Here is a 27,963-nt window from a genome sequence, read left to right on the forward strand (position 1 = left end):
AGGAGATTGCTTCTGACATGTGATAGCTACCCCAAATGTTGTCTCTCTGACAAGTTGTCTGTCTGACAAATTGAGATGGGTTTAATTGTTTTTATGACGCATTAGATGGGTTTAATTGTCACAAATTGTTTTTGTAATCTCTTCTCTACCACTCTTTACCTCTCTTTGGAGGTCACAGACCTGCAATTTCTGAGGGGGGAGCAGAACTGTCTTATTACAGTTTTGGTATGCATCTTTTGATTTCTGAAAGTGCTCTTATAACACTTGCCAAATGTAACTGTGCTCTGTACATAAAAACATCATCAGCGATGCTTACCATTTGAAATTGATGTAACACTGGCAATCATGGATAAAGTACAGGGCAATAATGCCCAACAAAAGGTGGTAGTAGTAGCGTTTAGGACTGATTGACAATTGACATGCTCTTAATCGAACAGTCAAAAGGTGCTATCAAATGAAATGACATGCATCTTTAAATTCTTTTGTCATATTCTTTTGACATATCTAGAGGAGGAGAATTCAGCCATTCTCAATTCAATCGATATTAGTACAAAATACAAAGGTAGTAGTCTCGAACTACCTATATGCTCTCTTTGCACAAAGGAAAAATAAAAATAATAAAAAAAGAATATTCACCTATAATTAATTAGTAGTACAACTATGCAGTATGCAACACTCCAAGGCTACTAGCCATGATATGCTGCAATTAATTAGTGAACATTAGAACTAGCTTAAATAATTAATTAAGCTACTTCTAATGTTCGTGGTGCTGCAGCAGCAGCAGCAGCAGCTACTTCAGCATCTTCCATTTCCATCTCACTGAGCTTTCTCTGCAGGTCAGAAGCTTCTTCTCTGAGCTGGGAATTCTCCCTGACAATGCGAGCATGCTTGGAGATCATGTGATTCAGCTCAACAAGAAGCCTCTGGTTGGTGTCTCGAAGCTCTGAAACCTGAGATGAGAGCTCATCCAGGCGCCTCTGCTTCCTCACCCGGGACCTCCTTGCAGACTCACGGTTTGACACCAGCCTTCTCTTCTTCCTCTCGTCATTGCCATGGTTCATCGGCTGAGCATTTGCTTCATCTTCAGTCACTGGAATCATGGTGATGCTGCTGCCATTGCAGCTGATGTATGGATCAACCACAGCCATGTCCAGCAATGCACTGAGATCATGCGAGTAAGGGTCGGTTTGCGGCAGGAAAAAGCTTGTGAAATCCATGCTAGGATGGTATGCAATGTTGGATATGGCATCATGCTGCATGTTTGATAGGGAGGGGGATTTTGGAAGGTTTGCAATGTGGAGGAGGAAAGAGGCAGTGGATTTTAGTTTCAAGGAGTTGGGTGCTCTGAATGAATGGAGGGGAAGGTTGAGCAGAGATGTGTTCCTTTTAAATTGTCAGAAAAGCATCTAAAGTTGTAGACAATGGCCTACTTGTGTTGTAAGCAAGTTTGCCTTTGCATCTTTGTGGCTGTTTGAGATTATCATGTTGATTTATGAGATATAGCATTAGGTTATTGCTGCGAACATGTCGGCGTCGTAGAGAAAGGTATGCTTTCTCGAAAAAATGCTTTTCTGTGTGGAAATTCTGTCTAAAGTAACAACTGTTTTCTCTGTTCCAGGTAGAATCTGCAATGCTCATAGCCGTCATTTTTCCTATGGAATGGCGATTGCAATGCATGTGAAATTTACCCAGAGAAGGGAGATGAGAAAGATTTGGAAATATGAACAGGGCATGATATTTGAATCTTCATTTAGAAATTGCACCAGTTGTTTACACCATCTAAGTTCACAATCAGATGTAAGTTTCTCCTTTTCTTTTTCATTCTTAATATGTCAAATATCATCTTGAATGCTACACAGTTATAGTGAATAATGTGTGCTCAAACATAGAGTAATGCATTAGGCACTCTGGCCAAATTGGTTCTTGTGACCAAGTAAAGCAATTACCTTCCTAGCCTTTTATATCAAGATGTGACAACAATATCTTCAGTGAATCTGCAAATGTTAAACATGGCCTATGCCAGCACTCCAATTGTTCATTCCACTCTGCATGTTACGTATAGCTTGGAAACTGTTTGATCAAGACACTGGTAAATTCTTCTCTTTCTTTGAATAGTCTTTGGCTACTTGTTCATCTTCAATCGTTTATTTAGATTCATTGACAGCTAGTTTTACCTAAAACAGTAGGTAGATATGGTGACCTTTCTGGAATTCATAAATAATATACCAATGTGCTATTACTCAACAGTCCTTTGTGTACATGATTTTATGTTGTACTCTGCAGTGGCATTACGAAGTACTTTAGTTTTGGACTAGGCAACTAGGCTTCTCATGTTATTGAAAGCTTTTGTTTACTTACCAATCAGTAGTGGCAATGATTGTTTAATCAGAATGTACCAAATCGCTTTGGTGTGTAGAAGAACTATTTCATGTTCTTGTGACTGATTAGCAATCAATTTATGTTGTTATCATTAAAAAGTCGATGATTGTTAACGATGACTCCTTTTGACCATTGCTTTTTCTGAGCCTTAGCCTTTCTATTGTTATCATGAACATGGAGTTATGTCCTACATCTCTGGCAAGAGTTTCTTATGAATCATGCTCACTGCTGATGGTCTAAAGTCCAGACTCAGTTTTGCACGCATACTCTTTTTTTATTTGCTATTTTTTTTTAAAAAAAACTGAATTTTGCTATCTTATTTGCATATCATCTGGTGTCTTCAAGACATTTTCTGTTCAAAATGAAAGCAATTCTCAATAGCACTAAAAAATGAAAGCAATTTTTCTAGTGTTTGGTCAGGTCCTAGTCGGCAAGTTCATCTCCTACAAGGCTAAGTATCTTGCTTGAGGAAACTATAGACTATTAGCATGGACAAGGACACCTTTTCTCTTTTGCAATTTTTGCAGTACCTCAGCCCAAACAAAGGGTTGATCAGAAGAGCTTTTCTGATGACGTCAATGGCTAGGCCAATGAGCCATTAGAACCATCATTCAATTATACAATTGATATTACAGGATAGGGATGTGATTTGTGGTCTAAGCAACCTTTATCACCACAACAGTTAGTGCCTTAGTGCCCTAGGCTTTAGATGAACCTATGCCTTTACTACAATTTCAAACTGGGCATTTAACACGTATGGGGAACATCTAGTTAGTTGTGTGGCACCAAACAAGAACTCCAATGCCAAATTAGCTGGAATCTGTGAATTGATCCTTGCAAAATGCATGGTTTTACTGGTTCAAGAAAAGGATTGGAATGTGTTTTGTCAATAGGATTGAGACAAAATCGTATCAGAATCCCTATGATTAGCAGCTAAGTGTGACTAAAGAGGCAATTCAGAAAAGAAATGTAAGGGTCTAACTTTGAGGCAATGAACCTTGAATATACTATAAAGCAGTATACACAACCTTTGATTGGTGCTACTTTTTTTCTGGAGGGACGCTTATACACAACTACTACTCAATTATCAACTTTTAAAAGAAAAGAAATCTAAATAGTTGGCTGGCTAGTTTCTTGATTTCTTCCTAACTTGAGAACTCCAGACAAGAACTCCAATGCAAAAATAGCTTGGAGTTGCTGGAATCTGTGAGTGATTATTTGCAAGGCATGGTTTTACGGATTCTAGAAAAAGAGCAGAATGTGTATTGCTAATATGATTGCGACACAATGCTCTATCAGAATCCCTATGATTAGCAACTAACTGTTCCTAAAGAGACAATTCAGAAAAGAAATGTAAGGGCTTAACTTTGAGGGAATGAATCTTGGATATACTCCAATAAAGAAGTATACACAACCTTTGGTTGCTTCTACTTTTGTGGAGTGATGCTTATTCCCAATTACTACTTACAATTATCAACCCTTAATAGCTGACTAGTAGTAGTTAGTTTGAAACTAAATACTAGTCAGCTATTTGGCATTCTTTCTAAATCGAGAGGAATTCTTATTTGGGATTTGTATCAACTCCAGATTACAATTTGTATCAACCTTTGGCGGTTTGGCCTGCTATTTTGTCGATGTTACTTTAGATATCTTAATGAAATGGCATATGCAAGGCTTTTGTGTTTTCTGTTTTTTTTTTAAGATAGAAACTTTGTCCTATCCAGGGTAAACTCTTGATGAGAATTCAGTTCATCTTTGATTTTGTGTGTGCGTGTGTGTAAACCATGAGAGGATACTACTGCTTAATAATTCTTCAATTTAACATGCTGATTTTTCTGCAGTTTGATATGCTATTATTCTTCTATCTGCAGCATGGATATGCTTAATTTTGCAATCTTGTGTTCCTTCTGCTTCTTTCCACCGTTGTAGGAAAGATGACTCAATGATAGATGCCTCCTTTTGCTCTTAATTATTTATTATCATTTTGCTTCAAAAGATGAGCAAAAGGATACTCTTTTCTTTCTGTACCTTTCTCCATGAGGCAATCATTGATGTGGTATTAGCAAGAAGTTCAGCCACTCAAGCCACTGTTTTTATCTCCTGTAGTCATGTGCGTATCACCATCAAATTGTTGCAAATACGTATATCATACAGAAATTACAGATTAACCTGGTCCAAAATTATTTACTTGAGATAATTCAGAATAGTTTTGTTGTTTGGTCGTTCCATCTTTCTTAACACATGTACATCATGCAGCACAAAAATTGATCGAATCTTATTAGACAAAAAAAATGATCGTATTATAATTTATATTTCTCAGCATCAGTTTGTCACGTACTTATTAGAAAAGCAACAATAAATCTTGTATAATAACTCATTGTTCATTGCGACTACAAACTATTATAGATACAAAATTCACAGGTAAATGATCTTCTCGATGACTTTATTGAAAAAGAAAACATATATCTAATCAACACTATGAGAAAAAGTAAAGTTGTGGTTCCAGCCACTGTACAGTTGAACATACGATGATTCCATCCCTCAATCAGAACCCATGCACTTTCTTATTTGTCAGTTGACTATGGATGATAACTTCAGAATATCACAAGTAGATGTAGATTTGCGCTTCGGTTTAACAGCAAAACTAGGCCAGATCCATGTCATGAATGTAATTGCCGTTCAAACTCACAGGCATCAAGAACCGAAACTGGCAACTAGATCAAAGTATTTGTCTCTAGATTTGGATTGGCCCTCCACGGCAAACTATTTCAAACTTTAGATGTATCAACACGAGTACAGTTGCCTCAACTGTAAATTCTGTAGAGATATCAAATAGCTGTTCAGTATTTCACCATCAGCTCGATTCATTTTGATATTATTAAGGATGTCTGTGAATGCTCTGATGTGCCTTGCCAAATTCCTCAGCTTCTGCAATTTAGAAAGGAGATTCAAGTGACTCATCCCAAACATCTCCACTTGCGTTTGAAGCATCTTCACCATCTTCTTCCATGGCCAATCTTATATACTCTCTCCGAGCAAAACGATCCCAGTCTGTCAATGATGGCTCTTCACGCATCTGCAGTTGCATCAGGTAATAATATATCATAAACACTTATCAGCATGACATAATCTGCTAATATTGTTTGAATTTTATCAGAATATGAGTGGGCAATTGACTTACTTGGCGGATGAGGAAGGGATCTCTAGCTTCAAAGGCCATAAATTTGTTCAGGTTGAAGAGAATGTTGAAGAAATGCCCAGACAGTTTGCACCTTCGGAAGTCTTTTAATGTAAAAAAGGTCTCATTCTGAAACAAGAACAAATTAAATATATCAGCTTAAAAAGCCTAAGAACCTAGTAACAGAATATAAATACAGAAAAATGTTTGGTTACCTCAGGTCCAATCATATCAATTAGTTGACACAAGATGTCTTCAAACAGTACAGGTTCCTGGGCCATGCATTCCATGCGATGAAATTGCTCCTCAAAAAAGAACTGTAGTTCATTATGTGTGAGAATGCCATTGCCATCCACATCTATACATCTGAACCTGAAGAGAGATTATGTGCAGCACAAATAAGAGAAATTGTTAGAATATTCAACACTCAAGCTCAAAAGAAGTGACAAATAAGAGAAGTGACATTCATTTGTCATTTGAATGATTAGCATGAAGGGAACTTTGGTGAAGGGACCATTAATAAGAAGTATGCCATCTTAAATTGGCAGTGAAACAAGTACCATAGGAACATGAAGATTCTTTTGATGAAGGTTACTTTGGGGGGTTTGTCCTGTGACTACTTTTTAGCCTGAGGTCTAATAGCATGCCCAAGTTGCACAGAAATGTTTCTGATGCTTACATAAGGGGCATAAACTTGAAAATCAAAACAGCATAGAAGATGCATAAACTTGAAACAATTTAGATTCCGTTCCTATGTGATATACAACAGGAACTGAGACAGATAAATGAACACTCTAATACTAGTGACAATAATTGAAGTTTGAGCATCGCACGGTTAAGGAATAATAACAAATAGTAGTAAAATCAACGTGACCTACCAATATTCCTGGCTTGGTTCTGATGACTTATCCTCTTCAGATAATATGAAATGAACAAAATCTTCATATCCCATCTTCCCTTCAACCTTGCTGGTAAATTTCCTAGGAACCTATTGTATATCAAATCAAATTGGTCAAAACAAACTCAATGTTATAGTTAATCTGAAGTTGGTTAGAAAAAAAATAATACCAACCTCTGAGAAAATTCTATCTACAATCCTATATGTCAATGCATGATTTCCATACTTAATAAGATTTTCTTTATCAATGAAGAAATCATGGTCTGTGTCCAGCTCCCAGAACTTGCAATATATCACATAAAAATGCTCATATGAGAAATACCTATACAAAAATGAGAAACTTTAGTGCCGCACTTGTTGTAGAGCCCCAAAAAAAGAGAATAACAACTATAAGAGAGGAGAGAAGCAACAAAGATAATGTGAAACCAAATGCTTTAATGACTCACTTTAAAACTTTATTAATATCCTCTTCATCATCCGCATGTCGCAGCGCATCAATCAGATTTCCACGCTTTAGCTCCCTAAGTGTAAGATGGCCACCTCCAATTCGACTCAAGCAATAAAATATCCTATATACGACAGTCTCAGCTGGCAAACAATGCTGTATAAGTAGAAGAAAAATACAAGATTGGATTTAATATTTCAGTTGCATGATTTCAGTATGTCATTGATAGTTTACCATATCTTTCTTGAAATTCAGGTGTGCTCTTTAGGAACTCCAGGCCAGGATGGTTATCCAGAAGGTCTCGAAGAACTGGTTTGAAATCCTCCTAAGTTATTGTGGAACAATAGTAAGACAAGGACATCAGCAATGAACTATATGTGCGGGACACCAAAGAGCGACACAGTATAAATTTAGTTATATATAAGAATAATAGGCACCCAATTTCGAATTGAACAGGACTCAAACCTAGGCAGTGGGGTGTATAAGCCCACACCTTGATTTCCTGAATTAATCCATCTCTGAAATATTTTACCATAGACCTATATTTTGATGAATGAGGCATACCTTTGTGAGAAAATCTTGATTCTTTTGCTTTAAGATTATGAATACTTGGGTTGCAACGTCCATAGTCACCATATTGCTATTTAACCAGAAATCGATGAAGGCATCCCTGAAAACAAATAACATAAAACAGGATTTAACCGGATTTTTTTTTTGCACCCTGCAAACTAGTGCAAGTAGCCAAGTAGTCAACTACCTTGTGACAAATCCTGTGTTTTCCTTATCAATCTTCCCAAAAAGAACAGTGGTAAAGAATGATGGCAGTTTGCAGAGTTCCCTAGTGACTAGCCGAAACTCTATTATAGAACAAAAGGAGACAGAAAAGAATATTAGTTGACAGCATCACTCACAAACTGATCTGATCAAGATAGTTGACATCTTGGCACAAATTCATTTTTTTGTCTTCTACAAGACTATACAACATCACAAATAATTAACAGAACATGTTATGAAAATGAAAGCGAATACGGTCGGATGAAAACACCCAATGACTAAATCAGGATATGCTAGCTCCAGCATCCAGACACCATTAAATTATTTAATTATGATCAATTCCAAGAATCAATCCATTGTTAGAACGAAAAGAATCAAGGTTAGAACGAAAAGAATGTCTCAGATTGGATTTGGAGCAGACCTTGAATCCGGAGACCATTGGAGTGTCCAGCGAAGAGCTGATCAACAATCGCTATGCATTGCTTCTTCAGCTCGTATGTGGGTGGGCGCCCATCTTGAAAGTAGAACTGCCAATCAAAATCAACATTAACATTTATTTTGAAATAATTAGAATTGGCTCATTTCAACAACGGCAATGGCGATTCCATCGGCGAGAGATTGTTGCGTGGATTTGATCGATGGGGATCGAGGACGCGTACCTGGGGTATGACTTCCTTGACGGCGCGGGCGGTGGTCGGCCGGAGCGGGGAGGCGGAGCGGTTGGACTGGCCGCCGGTGCCCACGCCGCTGGGCCTCCTGGAGAGCCGCGGCGACCTCGGCGAGAGCGGCGGCACCGCGGCGCCCCCTTGCATCATCATCGACGGCAGCATCGCGGACCCGGGGCCGACGGCGGCTCCCGCCGCGCCGCCGCCCCCGCCCCCGCCCCCGCCCCCGCCCCCGCCGCTCGCCTTCGCCTTCTGCACCAGGCACCCGACCAGCGCGACGGTGTCCGGGAGGGTCAGCCAGTGCGCGAACAGCCGGTCGAGCACCACGCTCAGCGCGGGCGCCCCGGGCGCCGGGATCTCAGGCGGCAGCTGCAGCAGGTCCACCTGCAGCGCCAGCGCCTCCGCCGCGGCGCTCAGATCCGCCGCCTCCATCCCTCCCCTCTCCTCTCCCTCGCCGCCGATCCGATCCGGTCGAACGCGCGGCGCGGCGTGGCGCGGCGAGAGCGAGCTCGGCGTGGCGCGTGGCGCGACGTGGGGAGGGAGACGCGGATGGTTTAACGCGGCGGCCTCACGAATCTCGGCGCAATCCCAGCCGTCCGATCCGGTCCATCTGGGCTGCTGCACGGGGTCAACGGCTTTATATGCGATGCAGGGTGGATCGCCAACAGATGCACATGATGTCAAAAACTAAAGCAGCGAGATGTGATGGTTCTTGATTCCTAGATCTCGCCTCTTTGATTTTTCCTTTTCTTTTTCAATGAAAATTTTCAATTCTTGTATGGGCAACTCATGGATAGAGATGTGCATAGTCAATTCTTTGAAAAACTATGGTAACTAAGTCCAAATAGACTCGAAGTTTTTGATAATTCATTACCACTAAACAGACAAAATATTATGGCGGATCAATAATTGTACTTCTTAATTCACGTTTTATATAGTAAAAAGTTAACGAGATCCTCGGAATAATCTCGTTTCGATAAAATGAAATGCATTGTTAGAATCAGATGAACAACAAATCAAAGGACATACCAATTCAAATCTTGATCCAGACGAAGTACATCAGTAGAGAAATTAGAGATGCTATGACAACGCCTTTTGAATCTCTAGCTTTTCATCAAACAAATGGGGAGAGAAAGAAGAGGTACGTCAACGGCACAAGCCCAACCATAAATAGAGTAGATCTATGGAGAGAAGGATGGGATAAATGGGTGGAAGGGAAAGGATGGGAGAGGAAGTAGGATTCAGCACCACCGTCAAACTCGCACCATGCATGGCATCATATTGCATCCATATTAACTCGTCAGCTTGTAATACAACATAACAAATAACACACTGAGGTATAAGTTCAAATTTTAGTTAGGAATTCCCCTTTTACTAAATATCACCGTTGTGTTAGCACGGATATATTACTAGTTTATTTTAGTATTTAAGATTACGCCTCACTCTAGCTTTTCATGTGATGCTTTACTCCAAAATTCAAGAAAAAAAAAGGGGTCATGTGAAGCATCCAAATGCTTCTTTTATTCATTCATATATTTTCAATTCTTAGGAATTTTCATACATATAAATTCTTAATTCTGCATTTTTTTTCCTTTCTTGCATTTTGAATGAGAGGCATAGAGGGCCACACATATCAAGATTAATCGATAAATTGGTAGGGATGCAAGTGGCCGATCCACAAACCCGCTTATAAATCATTTAAACCTCCATTGAAATGATTTATAAGTGGATTTACGTGTTAGACCTCTTATGAAACTGAACGTTTGTTTGTTTTTTTGTTGTTGTTGTTGTTGTTGTTGTGAAATGAAGCGTGGTCTCTCACCTCACTTGTTATGGTCTTGTGGAGAAGGCAAAAATGGCCAGTATTAGCTGACAATAGTGTGAGAATGATTTCAGCCCAAGCCCATAAGTACCTTGCCCAGATGTAAACAATTGGCCTACAATTTTTTTTGACTTAATTGGCCTGCATAATCTTTGGCCCAAGATGTCTTACTTTTGGGTTTTGACAGGATTATTATCCAAGATGCACGCATATTTTGGCTTTTAAAAGTTGATGGCAGGTGATGTGAGCTATATAATATACAGATTAAGATTAGACAAACATACATATATGCATGATGCCACAAATTATTTCCACATCTCTAATAGCTCCCACTACAAAAGAATAATCATACTTAACCATTGCCTTTGAACAGTTTAAGAAGTGCATATGCAGAGCAGAGATATGGCCTAACTTGGATAAAGATGAGTGGATATTACTACCGGATATAGAATTAATAGGCGACAAATGGTACATGCATTGCATGTACTACTGCTTAATTTAACTTGTTGACACTGTTCATGGACTGATGGACATCGAATCTTGTTCGAGGGGCACATTGGATTGGGAAGTGCTCTTTGTTGGTATTCTGGATTAAGCAAAAGCAAACGATTCGCTTTGCAAATGGTTTGTAAAATAGCTTTGGACTTTTGGAGTATATATATCTATAAATATATACACATATCCTCTGACTTCTATGCCAGCCTGCAAACAGTTCCACTAATTAAAAAACCTTAATCTGATCTTATTCTTCGAATAGAGGAAAAATTATTCATAGGCTCATGGTAGCTTAGAGAGTATTCTACTGTCTGTGTATTGATCAAGGAATTGTTACAAAACATCATCTCAATTTCTACCATTATATCTCCTCTTTCCATCCAAACAAACACCCAGACTTGTACAAACCCCACGAATAAAAACATCCACATTGCCACTACCGTCCTATACCACCTTGCCCATATGTACAAGTAATGCTTATATGGCTTATCGGTTTTTTAATGTCTGGTTTCATTTCTTTACTGTCTTCGACTACTTGTGTTTATCTTTTCGAAGAAAATCGGTCAAAACCTATATATAAAATTTTGAGGTTTCAACATGGATGAAAGCATATTTCAAGGAAAAATTTTGAGTGGTTTACAAGATATTCAAATTTGAAACAGTAAATTCGAGCAAAATTTGGCAAGAAAAACATCGTACTGGGGGGGGGTTGAGATTCGATGGTCCATCGAAAAGGTAAACATTTCTCGCCCTGTCGTTCTTCTCATGTCCATCAATTCTCCAGTCTACACTCACCATCTCTTTCCTTCGCTTCCTAATTCTTTCTCTCTTCGTCGGCTCTCATCGTCAGATTTATTGTTGTCTCCTCTAACCTTCTAATTAACTAGTTTTAGCCTTACTCGCCCATAACACCATTGGCTGAACGGCTTAAACTCACCAGTGACTCTAGCAACAACAACACTTTTGACCGCCGATAACAATTATCAGTCAACACCATGACTCCTCCAGATCTAGCAATTTCTTTTCCTCCTACCCCTAACCCCCTCTTCTCCACCCTACCTCTATAACAACCATCACCCCAAACCCTAACTCCATCGAGCACTTATTACCTGCCTCTTTAGAGAGGTGGTGGTCGAAGTATGAATCTACGAGCAGTTAATCCAAAAGTTAAGAATTTGTAAATTAAATAAGAGCTTAATAGAGTACAACATTTTTCTTAATGAAAGCAATACAAACACAACATTATATGATCCGATCCATTTCATGGAAACTACGGTTGGCAAAAACTTTGTGCGCTGCTTGCAAAAAAAAAAAAACCAGTTTATTGGGATTCGGAATTTCGGATGGGAACGGGGCGAGATAGTGCTCAGTGACTCGGTAGTCATCACTAGGCCGCGACAGCATGCAGATTGCTTTAATTTCATTCTCTTTATAAAGCAAAAGAGAAAGAAACCAATCAAAGCATGCCACGCGTCACTGTCAAGATCACTGATCACTAACCGATGATAAATCATTAATTAATCTCCAAGTTAATCCCCAAATTTGGTTAATTAAGCACTCTTAATTCTTCACAAAACAGTAGCTAATTAGAAAAAAAATTAAGATCCGGTAATTCATCCTCTCATTAGCAGGAAATTATGTTACAAGATTAGCATATATATTTGCAGGTAGCAATTAGCATTGCTTCATATGCCGCGAAATTAATAGGAGAAAACTCTGACAAAATCGTTAGCTCCTTGATCACATGTAGCTTGAAACATCCACGCATGGCGGCGCCGGCGAGCCACTACACGGCGGCGCCGTTCTTGACGCCGGCGTACGTATTACGGCTGCGGCGGGGCCACCACCTTTGGTGCTGGCGCGAGTGGCACGCCGGTGGCGGCGGCGGCGGCGAAGGCGAGCGGGGTGGCGCTGGCGAGGAACGACGGCGAGTCGTCGCCGGCCATCACGACCACCACCCTGGGCGGCGCCTCCCTGTCCAGCGGCGCCAGCACGCGCACCGACATCATCCCCGGCGGGACGACGACGTCGCCGCCCTCCTCGCCGCCGACGCCGCGCCCCCCGTCCTTCCGCCGCGTGCACAGCAGCACGGCGAGCGCCACCGCGATGAGCGCCATCACCACCCCGAACCCGATGAACAGGTACGGCGTCGGCGTCGACCAGAACGGCGGCGGCGCCACCGCCGCCGGCATCGCCGGCACCGACGACGTCGACGCCGCCGCGCCGCCGATCCCGCCCATCGCCATGTCAGCCGCTCCAGCCGGCCTCATTTGCAAGAAATTAAACCAAATTAATCCTCTCGCCTTGATCAATCTCAGCTAAGCTTAAGCTAAGCTTAAGCTAATCAGCTAGTGTGGTGTGATGTGAGGCTACTGAGCTGAGCTGGTTGGTTTATATAGGGGAGGAGGAAGAGGATGCATGGGAGTGGGTCACGCTGTCATCACACTGTGGCTGGGCTAAACTGTGTGCTGTGCTGTGCTGCTCCCAGGTTAATCTCTAATTAATTTGTGGCCACTAGTAATTTAATTTGATTTGATTTGATTGGTTGATTAGTTAATTGGACTGATGATGGTTAATCAGATGGATTTGGTGTTTTAATTAATTTGGTATGGAAGAGAGATTTGTGGTTTTGCTTTTTGAGGGGAGTGGAGGATCAGGGAGCTGATTTGCTTGCAACTAGTCTGGTTGTATATGGTTTGATGTGTGATTTTGTAGGGCTTTATTTGTTCTGGCCTTGTGGGTGCATATATGGATAGGATTGTGCCTAGTTTTTCTTCAAAGGGATCTAGATCAAAAAACTTGATAGGGGTTGTTTGTATTCTCGCTTTCTCTTCTTTAATGAAATTGGCAGAGCTCCTGCTCTTCCCTAAAAAAATTGTACATTTGTACTATGTTAATTACTTATATACATGGATAGTATGGCAGCTGGGTATACTAATTTGAAGCTTGCTTTTGTCTCTTTGTAATTTGTGTGTGTGTGTATATATATATATATATATATATATATATATATATATATATATATATATATATATATATATATATATATATATATATATATATATATATATATATATATATATATATATATTCTCTAAAATCACATCCAGCTAGCTATATATATTCAGTGGGTCTTGGCTAATTAATTTCATGGTTTAATTTATCATTGTACTTTGAGGAAATCAGTTAATTAACAATTTTGATAGCACAAAGGACCCATTTGATTTGGAGCGGATTAATTATCTATGGGACATATAAATATTTCAAGAAATAAGCGTAACAGACAATTTTTAAATAAAAGTAGTTTATGCAACACAATAAAAAACATATATTTTTAAAATATGAAGCAAATAACAATCCGGTGAAAGCTTAAAAACTGCTCCGTTGCTGGACAATAGACAGGTAGTTTCAGGCAAAATGCATCCAATAATTCACATCTGGATATACAGAGAGAGGCAGCTAGAGATCAGAGCTGTGATATTTCAAGGCAGGCAAGTCAAGTCAGGAAAAATAAATCTTTTTCCAGACACACACACGTAGACGATCGTCATCAACTATCGGCATCTCCCAAGATGGAGCTGGGTTACATGCAAGCACGCACTAGCAAACAGCATTAGCAAGCAATGCAAAGCTCATCAGCCGAAAGCACTGCGAAAGGGATAAGAGCAAGCTAATTAAGCTCTCTTCGTCGTTAAAGTGGCACTACTAATTAACCCTGACAATAGATGATCGAATGATCGATGATATATATTAATATATGCCATATACTTAACCCTAGCTAATGGTCTTCCAAAAGAGAATATTAGGCAGAGCCTCGACCTGATCTAGTAGCTAAGTATACCAGTAGTCAAAAGTTTAACGATCGTAAGACTTCTTTTGATCAGGTCTCTTCCTCGTTCTGTGGCTTTATCAGCAGTGAAATTTCGCGTACGTGATTGGGAGAGGACAAATTAAAGCGTATGTAGGTGTGTTTGGTAAGGAATGAAAACCTTTTGCATTCTCTCACACCTACATACTCCTATATGCTAGCAGCTACCTACACTTTGTTCTCTCTACTATGGTCTGGTTTAGTTCCCAATTTTTTCTTCAAACTTTCAACTTTTTTATCACATCAAAACTTTCCTACATACACAAACTTTCAACTTTTCCGTCACATCATTCCAATTTCAATCAAACTTTTAATTTTAACGTGAACTAGACACACCCTATATGGTCGTCCTCTTTCCGACTCCCTTCCCATCATGCACAATGGTTTGAAATCTCCCCCCGAAATTATCAGTTTTTTTTTCAAATATTTATGAATTTAGCACTGAAATTTTGGTGGCTACCGAAATTGCAAACCTTGCTGTGTACACACTAAAAAATACTAGAAAAAAAGAGAAAAAAACAGTTGATATTAATTGCGCGCTCCGCATTAAAAAACCAAAAAATTTGCTAAAAAGAAACAACAATAAAAAGGAAAAGTATCTAGATAAATAAATCATCGATTTATGCTAGATCCACTTCCTAGCTTAGCCTTTTTTAATAGCTAGTGTGAGTCCATTGTAATGTACGGGGCATCTTACTAGTGTCGTAGAGAGAGAGAGTGTGTGTGTATATATATATATATATATATATATATATATATATATATATATATATATATATATATATGTGTGTGTATATATCATACTGTCTTGCGACAATTGACTCTTCTAGATTGCTAGCTAGCATCCTCCATCACAAAATTACTTGCGATATATATACATTAATAGATTGATCGTCTGTTGTATGACTGATAAGCCGCAAAAAATAAACAAATCAAGAAAAAATATTTACTGTTAAATCTTTCGTCTCTATATATATTCTCACCGATTTAAAAACCAATGAAAAAAAATAAAAAAAGCTTAAAAACAACTCTAAATTTAAGTTTTAAAATTTAAATTTTAGCTTCGGTTAAAAAGCCAATAAACAAAGATGAGAGGCATAACGAACACATTTTAAACAGTAACATACGTTGGTCAAAATTAACAAACACAATAGTCACCAACATTTGTTTCCTGATGTGGGTATAAAAGTAAACGATCAAGTTGGTTCTAACTTTCAAACTTATAATGGTCTTAGACAAGGAGATCAATTATCTCCAATTTTTTTTAATATAGTCATTGATATGCTTACTGAGGTCCAAGGATGATGGTCAAATTGGTGGGATTATTCCACACTTGGTGGATGATAGTCTTTCAATTTTCCAATATGCAGATGATACTCTTATTTTTTTTTAGAACATGATCTACTACAAACCAAAAATCTAAAATTGTTACTATCGACTTTTGAAAAATTATCTGGCCTTAAAATTAATTTTCATAAAAGTGAATTATTTTGTTTTGGTCAGGCAAAGGAATGTCAAGAGCTTTATTCTACTATTTTTGGTTATAAGCTTGGGAATTTCCCTATGAGATATCTTGGTATTCCTATACATTTTAGAAAATTTAGTAACAAGGATTGGAAAACAGGTGAGGAAAGAATTGAAAAGAAACTCAGTAGTTGGAAAGGTAAACATATGTCAGTTGGGGGGAGGTTGGTGTTGATTAATTCTGTGCTTTCTAGATTAGCCATGTTTATGATTTCTTTTTTTGAGATTCCAAAAGGAGTTCTTTGAAAAATTGATTATTATAGATCACGTTTCTTTTGGCAAGGAGATAAGCACAAGAAGAAGTATAGGCTTACTAGATGGGATATTATTTGTCAACCCAAAGATCAGGGTGGTCTTGGAGTTCATAATCTTGAAATTCAAAATCAATGTCTTTTGGGTAAATGGTTGTTTAGGCTCATAAATGAGCAGGGCGTGTAGCATGATCTATTGAAAATGAAATATCTTTATAGTCAATCCTTAAGTTGGGTTGAGAAGAAACAAGGGGATTCCCATTTTCGTCTGGTCTTATGAAAGTTAAGAGTAAGTTTTTATATATGGATTCCTAGATTGTGAATAATGGTGTACAAGTGAGATTTTGGGAGGATAAATGGGTAGGGAATTATTCTTTTAAAGATAGGTATCCATCATTATATGCTATAGTTCGTAGAAGGAATGCTTCAATTGCAAATGTTATGTCTTCTGTTTCACTGAATGTTTCTTTTAGGAGAGCTTTAGTATGATAGAATTTAAACAATTGGCATAATTTATGTGCTTCAATTATTCATATTCATTTGTCAGAGGAGAATGATATTTTTTAGATGAAATTTTCATCAAAATGGTGTATTCTCGGTTTGGTTTATGTACGTAGCTTTAATTAATAATGGCAACATTGAGAGGAATAAGATTATATGGAGACTTAAGATGCCTCTCAAAATTAAGATTTTTACGTGGCACCTACTTAAAGGGGTTGTTCTAACAAAGAACAACTTAGTTAGGAGAAATTGGCATGGTAGTTTGAAATGTTGTTTTTGCATGAGAAATGAGACTATTCAACATTTGTTTGTGGAGTGTCACTGTGCAAAATTTCTTTGGAGAGCTCTGCAGTTTACTACTGGTTTATATACTCCTCATAGTATGTCTCATATTTTTTAGAATTGGCTTGTGGGAGTTGATAAAAAATCTACCAAACTTATTCTTGTTGGAGCATCCGCTACATGTTGGGTTATATGGTTGTGTAGAAATGATATGGTTTTTGATAAATCACCATCTATGTCATATATGCAGATTCTTTTCAGGGCAACATACTGGCTCTGGTTTTGGGCTTAACTACTAAAGTGTGATGAAGAAATCAAGCCAGTGAAAGCTGCATGTCGTAAACTTGAGTCAATGGTTATGTAGCTGTTCGCTAACTTTGGATGGAGATTCACAAATAGAATTCAATAATTTTTGTGATATTTTTATGCTGCATGATTTTTTATTAGTTTGTATGTGCTTTTATTTATTCAGGTGTGAGTTTTTGTTGAGTTGGTATAATAATTGGCTGTAGCTCTTTGAGCACAGACCGATTGAGATTATATTCCATTATCTAAAAATCATAACGTGTTTTGATAACTGATCGATCGATCACAATTCTATCCAAATTGGATAATTTTATCAAGAAAGCTAAGGGCCCCCCATCCATGGACCATGCATGCTACTAGCTAGCTATAGAACCTTCTGCTATATATACAAATTCAGAGCTTCAGGCTTCTTCCTATCTAGCTAGTGGTAGACAGCATCCAACACTATCATGTATGCTGACGATGGTTGACATGGTTTGCGTGTACTTGTGCACTAATTAAACAACACACACCAACTACACACACATATACTTTCTCTGTTCTAATATATATATATATATATATATATATATATATATATATATATATATATAGTTATTTCTAAAGTTTAAATTTATTCTAAACTATAACTATTTTTTTCATCTATCATCTCGATCATCTCAACCATTTCTCATTTAATTTATTCATCTAATTTTTCCCTCTTAATTAACCGATTACAGACTTCAATTCAACCATTCAATTTTAACTATTTTTTAATCTCATAAAAATATCTTAAAAAAACTTACATTTTAGGACGGACGAAGAGAGTACTAACATTTTTTGGTGCGTAACATAATGCAGGTCGTCGTGGATGCTTCTTCGCTGTGTGTGTATATATGGTTTGGTAGCAGCATTACAGCAACAGTTAGCTAGTGGGAGCAATAATTCCTCTTCTTTTAATTTTTTTCTCCTCCTTTTTGGTTGGTTATTGGCGCAACAACTCGAGGCAGTAGTGCATGGATGCACCTGCGGTTCTCCACGATCCCAGCAACCGTCTTAGGTCAGGTCATCCAATTATCCAACTACATATATCTCTATCCAAGTGCACAAGCATTTCAATGGTGTGTTGTGTGTATATATATGGTTTAAATCGGGTAATCCTACAAATTAATTTATCATATTTCAGGCATGGCCTACATGTATGTGAGTATGTGACGCACATTTCAAATTTCGATGATGCTCCCTCTGGTCTCAAATACCTTTCACTGGATACAATTCACCTTTTAGCTTTGACCTTTTTTTTCCCCCAAGATATTTATATATACTCAAAAGTATGCCATATTAGCGATCAATATGTATTGTGTCATACATACAAGTGGACAATTTTCATTAATTATAAACTAATTGATTAAAAGTACTCTTTATTTGGAAAGGGGAGAATTTAACTATCTGCTGCTCTCTCATAAACAACCACTCTCTTTTTGTGTTTGTTGTTACAAATTTGTCATTGAAGAGAGAACATTTCTTACCTATTCGCCACGGAAGAGGTTTCTAAGTTAGAGAGACATGTGTCGCTAACATATGGGCCATGAGGGTGGCTCCACCTGTCAGGGACCCATTAAGTTAGAGGAGCTCCTTCCATTTTTCACTCCCACATTGCGATATGCATGGACCGAGGATACGAAATGCCCTTTTTGCCCCTATCCGGCCACCTATCCCGCTCTCTCTCTCTCTTTTGCGCACGGCCATGGCATCCTGGCCATCGGCGCCGGCCGACAGTTCGGCACCGCTATATTCCTCGCCAATGAGAACCCTAGCACACCAGCGACGCCCATCCTATCACCGGGTGCTAGTCAAGTCCACCATGCTCGTAAACAAGAACGGGGCCTTGGAGAAGTTCATGTGCAGTGGGTCACTGGCACAAATTAAAGGGGGAAGGTGAACATTTTGCATCTGCCATATATCCACGCTGCCAATCTAACCCTACCATGCATGCCACATAGAAAAACTGACAAAAATGAAAACGGAGAAGCTTCTCTCTCTGGTGACAAAAACGTAAAGATTGATCAGATAAATGGCTGATTCAACATTGGCAAATAATAAATAGTTGAATTCCCAGGAGGGAAAGGCATACTCTCCCTATTCCCTAACTAGTGATATATCTTGGATATGATTACGTGCGTGATAACTTTCAGCTAATGCTGGGAAAAACTGCGGCGAAGGCACACAATAACAGGTGCATATGAGCTAGTAGCTAGGTATAGCAGCTGAATGATATGATGGCAACTTTTGACGACCCCTGCCTGCTTGCGATCTGACGCAACACGCATCTTGTTCGCCACCATCTCTCCATATATGGCTTTCCCCCTCTTCCTTTCCCCAAATGGGACCGATCCTTCGATCCAATGGAAAGAGTCACTCAGTTAGTCTCAGTTGCTAGCTTATTATTAGCTCGTGGATAACGATGGATTAGATATATCATATATGGTTACACTACTACATAATATTCAATACGTACCGATTGAAAATCCTATATAGGTGTCGGATTTTTTAACCGACATCCCATTAAACTTTGAGGTTTTAGGAGTAAAAAAAAGTTAGCTCGATGTATCGGCTCGAATTGAGCTGATGCTTCGAGCTAATTAAGAGCTGAATCATAGAAACAACAATTCTATATATAGATGAAGAACATATCAGAAACAACATCTGCGAATCAAGAACATCCACAACTCAGGGAAAAATAAATCAAGAAAATACAAAATCAAACCTCCGTCAGCCATGCTCACCGGCTCCGCCACACCACCGCCGTCACCCGAGCCGGAAAGAGGAGGAGAAGCTGCCATGAAAGACTGGTCGTCAGCTCGCTCAATCTTCCGATGCACTCGATGACATCAAGGGGAGGCCATCGCCCTTTTGGTCATGATAGAGGATAGATCTAGCCATCATTGCGCTCGTGGCGGCCGTATCTAGCCACCTTGAGCCACACCCAAATCTAGGCGTGCCTAACCTTGTGACCCCCCTCCCCCATGTGAAAACAGGCCGCCACCATATTGGAAAGGTCAGGGGGAGCCTGCTATCGAGGGAGGTGAGGGGGTCACCCTTGGTGTACAATCGTTGCCTACACTCAGCGTCACCAAGGAACACACCTAGAGCTTGAGTGGTGATCGATGGATCCAACCATCACGAGCTCGAGGCCCGTGCTAAGAGGTGAGAGAGATGGCGCTGCAGATGGATTCGGTAAGTGAGAAAGTTGGCGTGCGGGGATAGGACAAGGCTCTCCGAGAGGAGGCAGAGGAGGAGGAGGAACTGCAGATGAGATGAGGACTAGCGGCGACAACAACAAGGAGGACTAGGGAAAGAGTGAAAGGTGGGAGAGGCGAGGAGGACAATATAGAGAGAGTTCTGGGGTTGGAGATAAAAAGACCAGGCTTGGCTTGGTGATTAACTCGACTCTGTATCTAAAAGTGTCTTTTTTTTAAAAAAAACAACACCTATAACCTTCTCAGGAGTACTGGTTTTTTTAATAAACTGGCACTAATAAGAGGTTATATGGATCGGGTTTTAGTTTTAGATCCATCTAAGCAGGGAAGGAGAGTGAGAAAAGGCTCCTATGTATAGATGGCCTAAGGCCTGAGGCCTGACGGCCCGGCCATTTGGCCCGACCAAGCACGGTATGGCCCGACTGGTGTCGGGGTCGTGCCTGGGCCAATGCTTTGGCACGGTCAAATGAAAATAGTAGGGATCCAAAATAGACTTAATTCAGCCATATAAGGCAAGACCCGAAGAGATTGAGAGATACAAAATAGACTTATTTCCAGCCATATAAGACACAACTCAAAGAGTTGAGGGAGAAAAAAAGACTTATTTTATGAAAAGCGCGATGGGTTGTCGTGATTTTGGGCCAGCCCAGCACGGCCCGAGTCTTATTGGACCATACTTGGATCGTGGGTGCAGCCCGTGGACAGACACAAGCTGATATAGCTTGTAGGTCGGACCATGCAGGCCCGACTGATCTCGGCCCAGGCCAATGAATATGTTATGCTAGCTGATGTAAGTACGTAGATGTAGCTTCACCTGGCAATTAATCACGGTGAAGGACAGGCAGGCCGGCCTCAATCGTTCGTGACGTGAGTGCTTAGCAAATTAGCATGCCGTGTCATTTCAGGCGTGCTGATGACGAGCTAATTTTACAACACCAGGCATTTTTCGTGGGACTACCCAAAAACTATCACAAGCTTTTTTTAGGTGAAATATTTTTAAATATAGTTATAGTATAATAAAAATATAATTATATTGTAAAAATATACTACCTCCGACTTTCTAGCATTGTCTACATTCATATAGATGTTAATAAATATAGGCACACATATATGTCTAGATTCATTAATATATATGAATGTGGGCAATGCTAGAAAGTTTTATAATATGAAACGGAGGAAGTAGTTATAATGTATTCTTTTGAAAAAATAGAGTTATTATAGCGTAACTTACATATAACTCGCATATAATTGTGCTGAAACATGTTTATGCTGGATTGGCTAGCATCATGATCTCTAATGAGATCGTGAGTTCGACTCACTAATGCACTGCTGCGAAAAGAACATCCTTTACATGAATCTCGAGGAGTCATGTGTTGAAATTATAAGCACATAATGATTTAATTTATTCCATAAATAAATCATGACATTGCAGATCTAAACTAGATTGAACGCATCATTAGATCTACACATATAAACTAAGCAGTAAAACATGAACAGATCAAATATGCGCAACATGTCGAACACGTACCGAGGTGGCGGAAAGACTGGTTGCTCGGCAGGAACTACTCGCGGTTGCGAGCGTCGACGAAGGCGTGAAGCATGCGAGCGGAGAGGAAGGCAAGCCGTCGCGGACGAACAGGGAGCAGTCGCGCGAAGCGCTTCCAAAAACCTTATTGTCGCCTTCTCTCGGTGCAGGACGTCGAAGGCAGAGGTTCCGGAGACCTGCTCTCCCGATCGCCGGTGCACGCTGGCGAGCGGGATGGAGTAGTCTACGAGCGACGGCGCAGCACAGAGTAGGAGGCAAACCCTAGATTGATTTCGTGTGTGTTGCGTGAAGGCGGCGACTCGGTTTATATAGAGATAGATCGCCTGATCAAGGCGCTCGCGTAAACCGAACCGGATAAGTCGCGCGTAACCTATCCGGACTCCATGCCGTTTTCACGCACTGAATTTTTCGGAATGTTTCCAAATCAAAACAAATCCGAATTTCCCGCAACAAAACAAAACTAAATCAAAACAAATCCGAGTTTCCCGCAACAAAACAAAACTGCAAAAGGAGGCTGCATCTGCGCAAGGGTGAGGAGCCAATTTTGCGGACCATTCGACGCGTACGTCGTGCACGCGCCCCGCCTGCCAGGCCAGGCCAGGCCAGCCGAGCGAGCGCGCGCGTGTGTTTCCCTCTTCTCTCCACCACACATGCTTCAAGTGGCTAAGAGGGCATCCTCCCTTTTAAGGAGGTCCCCCTCTCCTAGAATAAGCAAGGTGGTACTAAACTCCACATGCATGCCATCCCATGAGGTGGGCTTTTGTGATTTTCGAAAGAATTAATTTTCGAATGGGCCTTAGCCCATCTATTAATTCCAACAATCCCCCACTAAATCTCAAAATCCCACTGAGATTTGCCTTTTCCAATGTACTGTTTATATACCAGTGGTTCGATGGAGACCGATTAAGGTTGAACATCCACCTAGAACTCCAAGCTACACTTACTCACAACTTGAACAAAGGACTACGCCTTGAATTGCAAGTCTTGTGCAAGCAAGTTTCACTCACAGTCTTATCTGGTACTAGACCGTCTGTAGACTACCCCTCGGATGGAGCATATAAGTCATACTCCTAGGTCTTTAGTAAGCTTCCTAGAAGATTCACCCAAAATCTCCATAAACTGTAACCAACAGTTAAGCTTACAAAGGTGAGTTCTTTCAAGAATACTCTGCAGAATAGCATCTTCGCTAATTAAAGCCAACAGAACTCATTAAGGCATAGCCAACCTGCCTTGCAACTCACGAGAGTACATACATCTTCACTTAGAAAGGGTATAGATTGGTACTCTCCTCTAGTTTACTAATGGTTTGTTCTTCTCAGGTTCTAATTCACGGGATCTCCGATCACATAGACTGGGTTACCACCATAGTATAACTCACATGGGTCTCAAACCCATCTCCTTTGATGCATTATCTATCACATTTTGTGATAGTCCCTTCGTGAAGGGATCTGCCAGGTTTCTAGCTGTTTGGATGTAATCCAACGTTATAATTCCGGAGTTTCTCAATTTCCTGACAGACTTCAATCGTCTTTTCACATGTCTAGACGATTTCATATTATCCTTAGAACTATTCACTTTGATAATTACCGTTTGATTGTCACAATTCATAAGGATAGCCGGCACCGGTTTTTCAACAATAGGCAGATCCATTAATAGATCACACAACCATTCTGCCTCAATAGTAGCAGTATACAGTGCCGTTAGTTCTGCTTCTATGGTTGACCTCGTCAAAATGGTCTGTTTGCAAGACCTCCACGAAACAGCACCACCACCCAATGTGAAGACATATCCACTAGTGGCTTTGATCTCATCTACATCAGAGATCCAGTTAGAATCACTATAACCCTCCAGTACCGCAGGATACCCAGTATAGTGAAGCCCTAATTCCATAGTACCTTTCAAATAGCGCATTACTCGCTCAAGCACACGCCAGTGATCATCTCCCGGATTAGAGGTAAACCGGCTCAACTTGCTCACAACAAAGGAGATATCAGGCCTAGTTGCACTAGCCAGGTACATCAGCGAGCCAATGATTTGGGAGTATTCCAGTTGATTCCTAGCAATTCTTTTGTTCTTGCGAAGCAACAAGCTAGGATCATAAGGTGTTGGAGAAGACTTACTATATATCAATGTAGCCAAAGCGATTCAAGATCTTCTCCACATAATGGGACTGCAAGAGTGTAATCCCATTCTCACCTCTAATTAGCTTAATGTTTAAGATAACATCAATTACTCCCAAATCCTTCATATCAAAATTTTGAGACAAGAATGATTTAACCTCATTTATCACCTCAAGTTTTGTCCCAAATATCAGTATGTCATCAACATACAAGCACAAAATAACTCCCTCACCCCCACCATGGCGATAGTACACACATTTATCTGCCTCATTGACTACAAAGCCTGCAGATGTCAATGTTTTGTCAAATTTCTCATGCCATTGCTTAGGAGCTTGTTTCAGACCATACAAAGACTTCAACAATTTGCACACTTTGCCTTCTTGACCTTCAACTACAAACCCATCAGGTTGATCCATATAGATCTCCTCATCCAGCTCTCCATTAAGAAAAGCTGTCTTAACATCCATTTGATGAACGAGAAGACCATGTGAGGCTGCTAGGGAAAGTAGCACACGTATTGTGGTCAATCTAGCAACAGGTGAGTAAGTGTCAAAGAAATCTTCACCTTCTTTCTGAGTATAGCCCTTAGCAACAAGCCGAGCCTTGTACTTTTCAATAGTACCGTCAGGCCTAAGCTTCTTCTTGAACATCCATTTGCACCCCACAGGTTTACACACATAGGGTCGCTCTGTCACCTCCCAAGTCCCGTTAGCGATAATGGAATCCATTTCACTACGGACAACCTCCTTCCAGTAGTCTGCATCAGGAGATGCATATGCTTCTAAAATTGACTTAGGAGTGTCATCCACGAGGTACACAGTGAAATCATCACCAAAGGACTTAGCCGTTCTTTGTCTCTTACTTCTTCGAGGAGCTTCACTGACATCCTCCTCAGTGACATGTTCATGTGTATGTTCAGTTTGTTCTGGTGGTGTGATTGAACTGGGAATGAGGGTTGGCTCGAACTACTATGTGTATCCTTCATTGGGAAAAAGCTCTCAAAGAAGGTAGCATCACGAGACTCCATAATTGTACCAACATGCATGTCAGGTACCTCGGATTTAACTATTAAAAATCTATAGGCAATGTTGTGATGAGCATATCCCAGAAAGACACAGTCCACAGTCTTAGGTCCAAGTTTGCGCTTCTTCGTTATTGGTACATTGACTTTCGCCAAGCACCCCCATGTGCGCAAATAATAAAGTGATGGTTTTCTCCCAATCCATATCTCATATGGTGTTTTGTCCTTATTTCTGTTAGGAACTCTGTTTAACACATGATTCGAGGTCAACAATGCCTCCCCCCACCATGCCTTAGGTAGTCCCGCCGTGTTTAACATGGCATTCACCAAGTCAGTCAATGTGCGGTTCTTCCTTTCAGCAATCTCATTAGACTTGGGAGAATAGGTGTCACGCCCAGAAATTCCCGAATAGAATTCCAAGCAGAATGTGCATTAAAACCCCCGTCCAGGACCAGCCGGGGTACACAAACGACAATGTTGACATTTAGATCCACGTCTTACAAACATCATAAAAGTCTTATATAAATGCAGCGGAAAAACGAAAGAACAGGAGCTAAGCCTTGACTTGAACTGCAGCGGGAACACCACTCCACAGGCATCCTCGACGGCACGGACGAAGCCTACTCCTCGGAGAAACCACCATCTGACACATACTCATACTCTGGGGTTGGGGAAAATAGAGCAAGACTGAGTACTACCCACTGTACTCAGCAAGTCATACCGGAATAGGGGTATGATGCAGGGAATTATCAAAGGAGAGCTAGAGTGGTTCATTTGCATAAAGCGAGCATTTATAAATACAAGTTGAAAGAAGTAAATAGTTGTAATAATTAATCAATATTAATCATCCACTGTCCAACGCTATCCCACGTTGCAACAGGCCCAACCATCCACCTAAACTATCCAATTTCATTAGACTAAACTAGGGTGAAACTAATCACGGTGAATCTGGTTGACCGCCCATAACCGCGGGCACGGCTATTCGAATAGTTTTACTCTGATCAGAGGTGTACAACTGTACCCACAAGACACAGCCCCACGACATGTTCCGTGCGCCGACATGCCACCACGACATACCGGAAAGAGGCCGTGACAGGACCCTTCGCATAACCCCCTCTAACCAAGCACACCACACCTCAGGTTTCACCCCCACTTCTCGCAAGGCAGCGGGCTGTCCCCTCTCGTGCCTAGGTGAATCCGGAAGCGACAGAGGCCGTCGCAGGGCCCGCCCTGCTCCATCACGCCCACCCTTGCCTGGATGCGTCAGCTAGAGGAAAGCTACACTACGAGCCCAGCCGTTGCCCACGCTGGCTTGTGGTAAGTACGATAAGTTCTTCAGGGCATCCCGCGAACCGGTCCTTAACTGCCATGGGCGCGACCAACAAAACCATGCACCCACAGCCCACCATGTGATTTATTTTAATTAACCAACACCGAAGAGGTGTCACTAATCCAACATTACCATTAGAACCTACAGTCTAAACATTAATAAAGTCTCCCTCCATTGTGTGCTTGTTGAACTAAGCATGGCTAAGCAATTCCTAGTCCAAAGTCTATTCATGTTATAACCCAAGCTAACAAAGGAACATGGTACAACAATAGCATGGCTATGACAATAGGTAAACATCCCATAGTAACAATATAAAATAATGCAATATTTGAAGAAAAACAATAGAGCATTTGCAATATAGGATCAACATGTTCAAGTGGCAAGCATGACTTGCCTTGCTCTGCTGCTGGAGGAACCTCGGCGACTATTTCGAAGTACACCGGAGCGTCGGAAGAACCGGAATCTAAGCGACATACAAAGCAAACAATACAAACAGGCTATAAGACTACTGAAACAGAGAACAAAACCATTTTTACTGGATTCTACACATTTTTCTTGATTTACTGAGACTTGAATGGGCTTAAACGGAGCACGGATGAATTAGTTATGAATTTTAGAAGATTCACTGTATTTATTACTATAACAAAAAGTCCTTAAATCATTTATTGCGCAATAAGTCCCAGGGCTGACGACATAAGGGGGGGGTCGGCGCTGACAGGCGGGGCCCGCATGTCAGTGGCGCGCGGGGTGGTCGGTCTACCGTGGACCGGGACCACGCGGGTGGTCCACCGCCGGTCCATGGGATCGACGGCCCGGATCAGCCCGGGACCGATCGGACGGTGCAGCGGCGACCTGGCTCGGCTCGGCTCGGCACAAAGCCGGCCGGCCGGCCATGGCAAGGGCGGCGGCGCGCGCGCGCGCACGCATTACCGGCAACGGCAACCGGCGGCGGAGGCGGCGGCGCGAAGGCGACGCGCAGGCGGCGGCGCTAAGCGGCGGCTAGGAAGTAGAGGGAGGGGAATAGAGGAGAGAGGGATGCCTCACCGAGAGTGGCCGGCGCGGAGGAGGACGACGGCGAACGGCGACGGCGACCGGCAAATGGCGGCGACGGGCGGACGAGGTCCGGAATGCCCGGAGCGCGAGGGGATGCGGGTTCCGGCGACGAATCTCGACGGAGGAAGGGCGGACGGGGTGGATCTCGGCCACGCGAACCCGACGGCGGCGACGGCGCGGCGCGGCGGCGAGCCTAGCGGCGGCTAGCGGCAGCCGGAGTAGCGGGAGCGGCGGCGGCGGGTGGTTGCACGGCGCGGGAGCGATGG

The 27,963-nt window shown here is 41.1% G+C and overlaps 3 protein-coding genes across 4 annotated transcripts; all 3 read right to left on the bottom strand.

The window, feature by feature from the left end:
- Window positions 1–99: 99 nt before the first annotated feature.
- On the bottom strand, window positions 100–1,369 carry LOC127764804 (basic leucine zipper 43-like). The gene has a single exon (XM_052289721.1). The coding sequence runs from the start codon at window positions 1,257–1,259 to the stop codon at window positions 744–746; it is 516 nt and encodes a 171-aa protein (XP_052145681.1). The 5' UTR covers window positions 1,260–1,369; the 3' UTR covers window positions 100–743.
- Window positions 1,370–4,717: 3,348 nt separating this feature from the next.
- On the bottom strand, window positions 4,718–9,479 carry LOC127764820 (serine/threonine protein phosphatase 2A regulatory subunit B''beta-like). Of its 2 annotated transcripts, none has more exons than XM_052289744.1 (12): window positions 9,369–9,479; window positions 8,334–8,957; window positions 8,096–8,201; window positions 7,658–7,757; window positions 7,465–7,570; window positions 7,135–7,225; window positions 6,902–7,043; window positions 6,630–6,777; window positions 6,436–6,545; window positions 5,773–5,929; window positions 5,561–5,686; window positions 4,718–5,455 (listed from the first exon to the last, which is right to left on the bottom strand). In XM_052289744.1, exons 2-12 carry the CDS (start codon window positions 8,769–8,771, stop codon window positions 5,315–5,317), a joined length of 1,665 nt encoding a protein of 554 aa, XP_052145704.1. In that variant the 5' UTR covers window positions 8,772–8,957; window positions 9,369–9,479; the 3' UTR covers window positions 4,718–5,314. The 2 variants fall into 2 exon arrangements, with proteins under 2 accessions (XP_052145704.1, XP_052145705.1); XM_052289745.1 differs by having other exon boundaries at window positions 8,334–8,954; window positions 9,369–9,461.
- A 2,763-nt stretch (window positions 9,480–12,242) lies between these two features.
- Window positions 12,243–13,035, bottom strand: LOC127763669 (protein GLUTAMINE DUMPER 6-like). The gene has a single exon (XM_052288444.1). The coding sequence runs from the start codon at window positions 12,924–12,926 to the stop codon at window positions 12,480–12,482; it is 447 nt and encodes a 148-aa protein (XP_052144404.1). The 5' UTR covers window positions 12,927–13,035; the 3' UTR covers window positions 12,243–12,479.
- Between the last annotated feature and the right edge of the window lie 14,928 nt (window positions 13,036–27,963).

The sequence above is a fragment of the Oryza glaberrima genome, chromosome 2, assembly GCF_000147395.1.
Source record: "Oryza glaberrima chromosome 2, OglaRS2, whole genome shotgun sequence".
Lineage (NCBI taxonomy): Eukaryota > Viridiplantae > Streptophyta > Magnoliopsida > Poales > Poaceae > Oryza > Oryza glaberrima.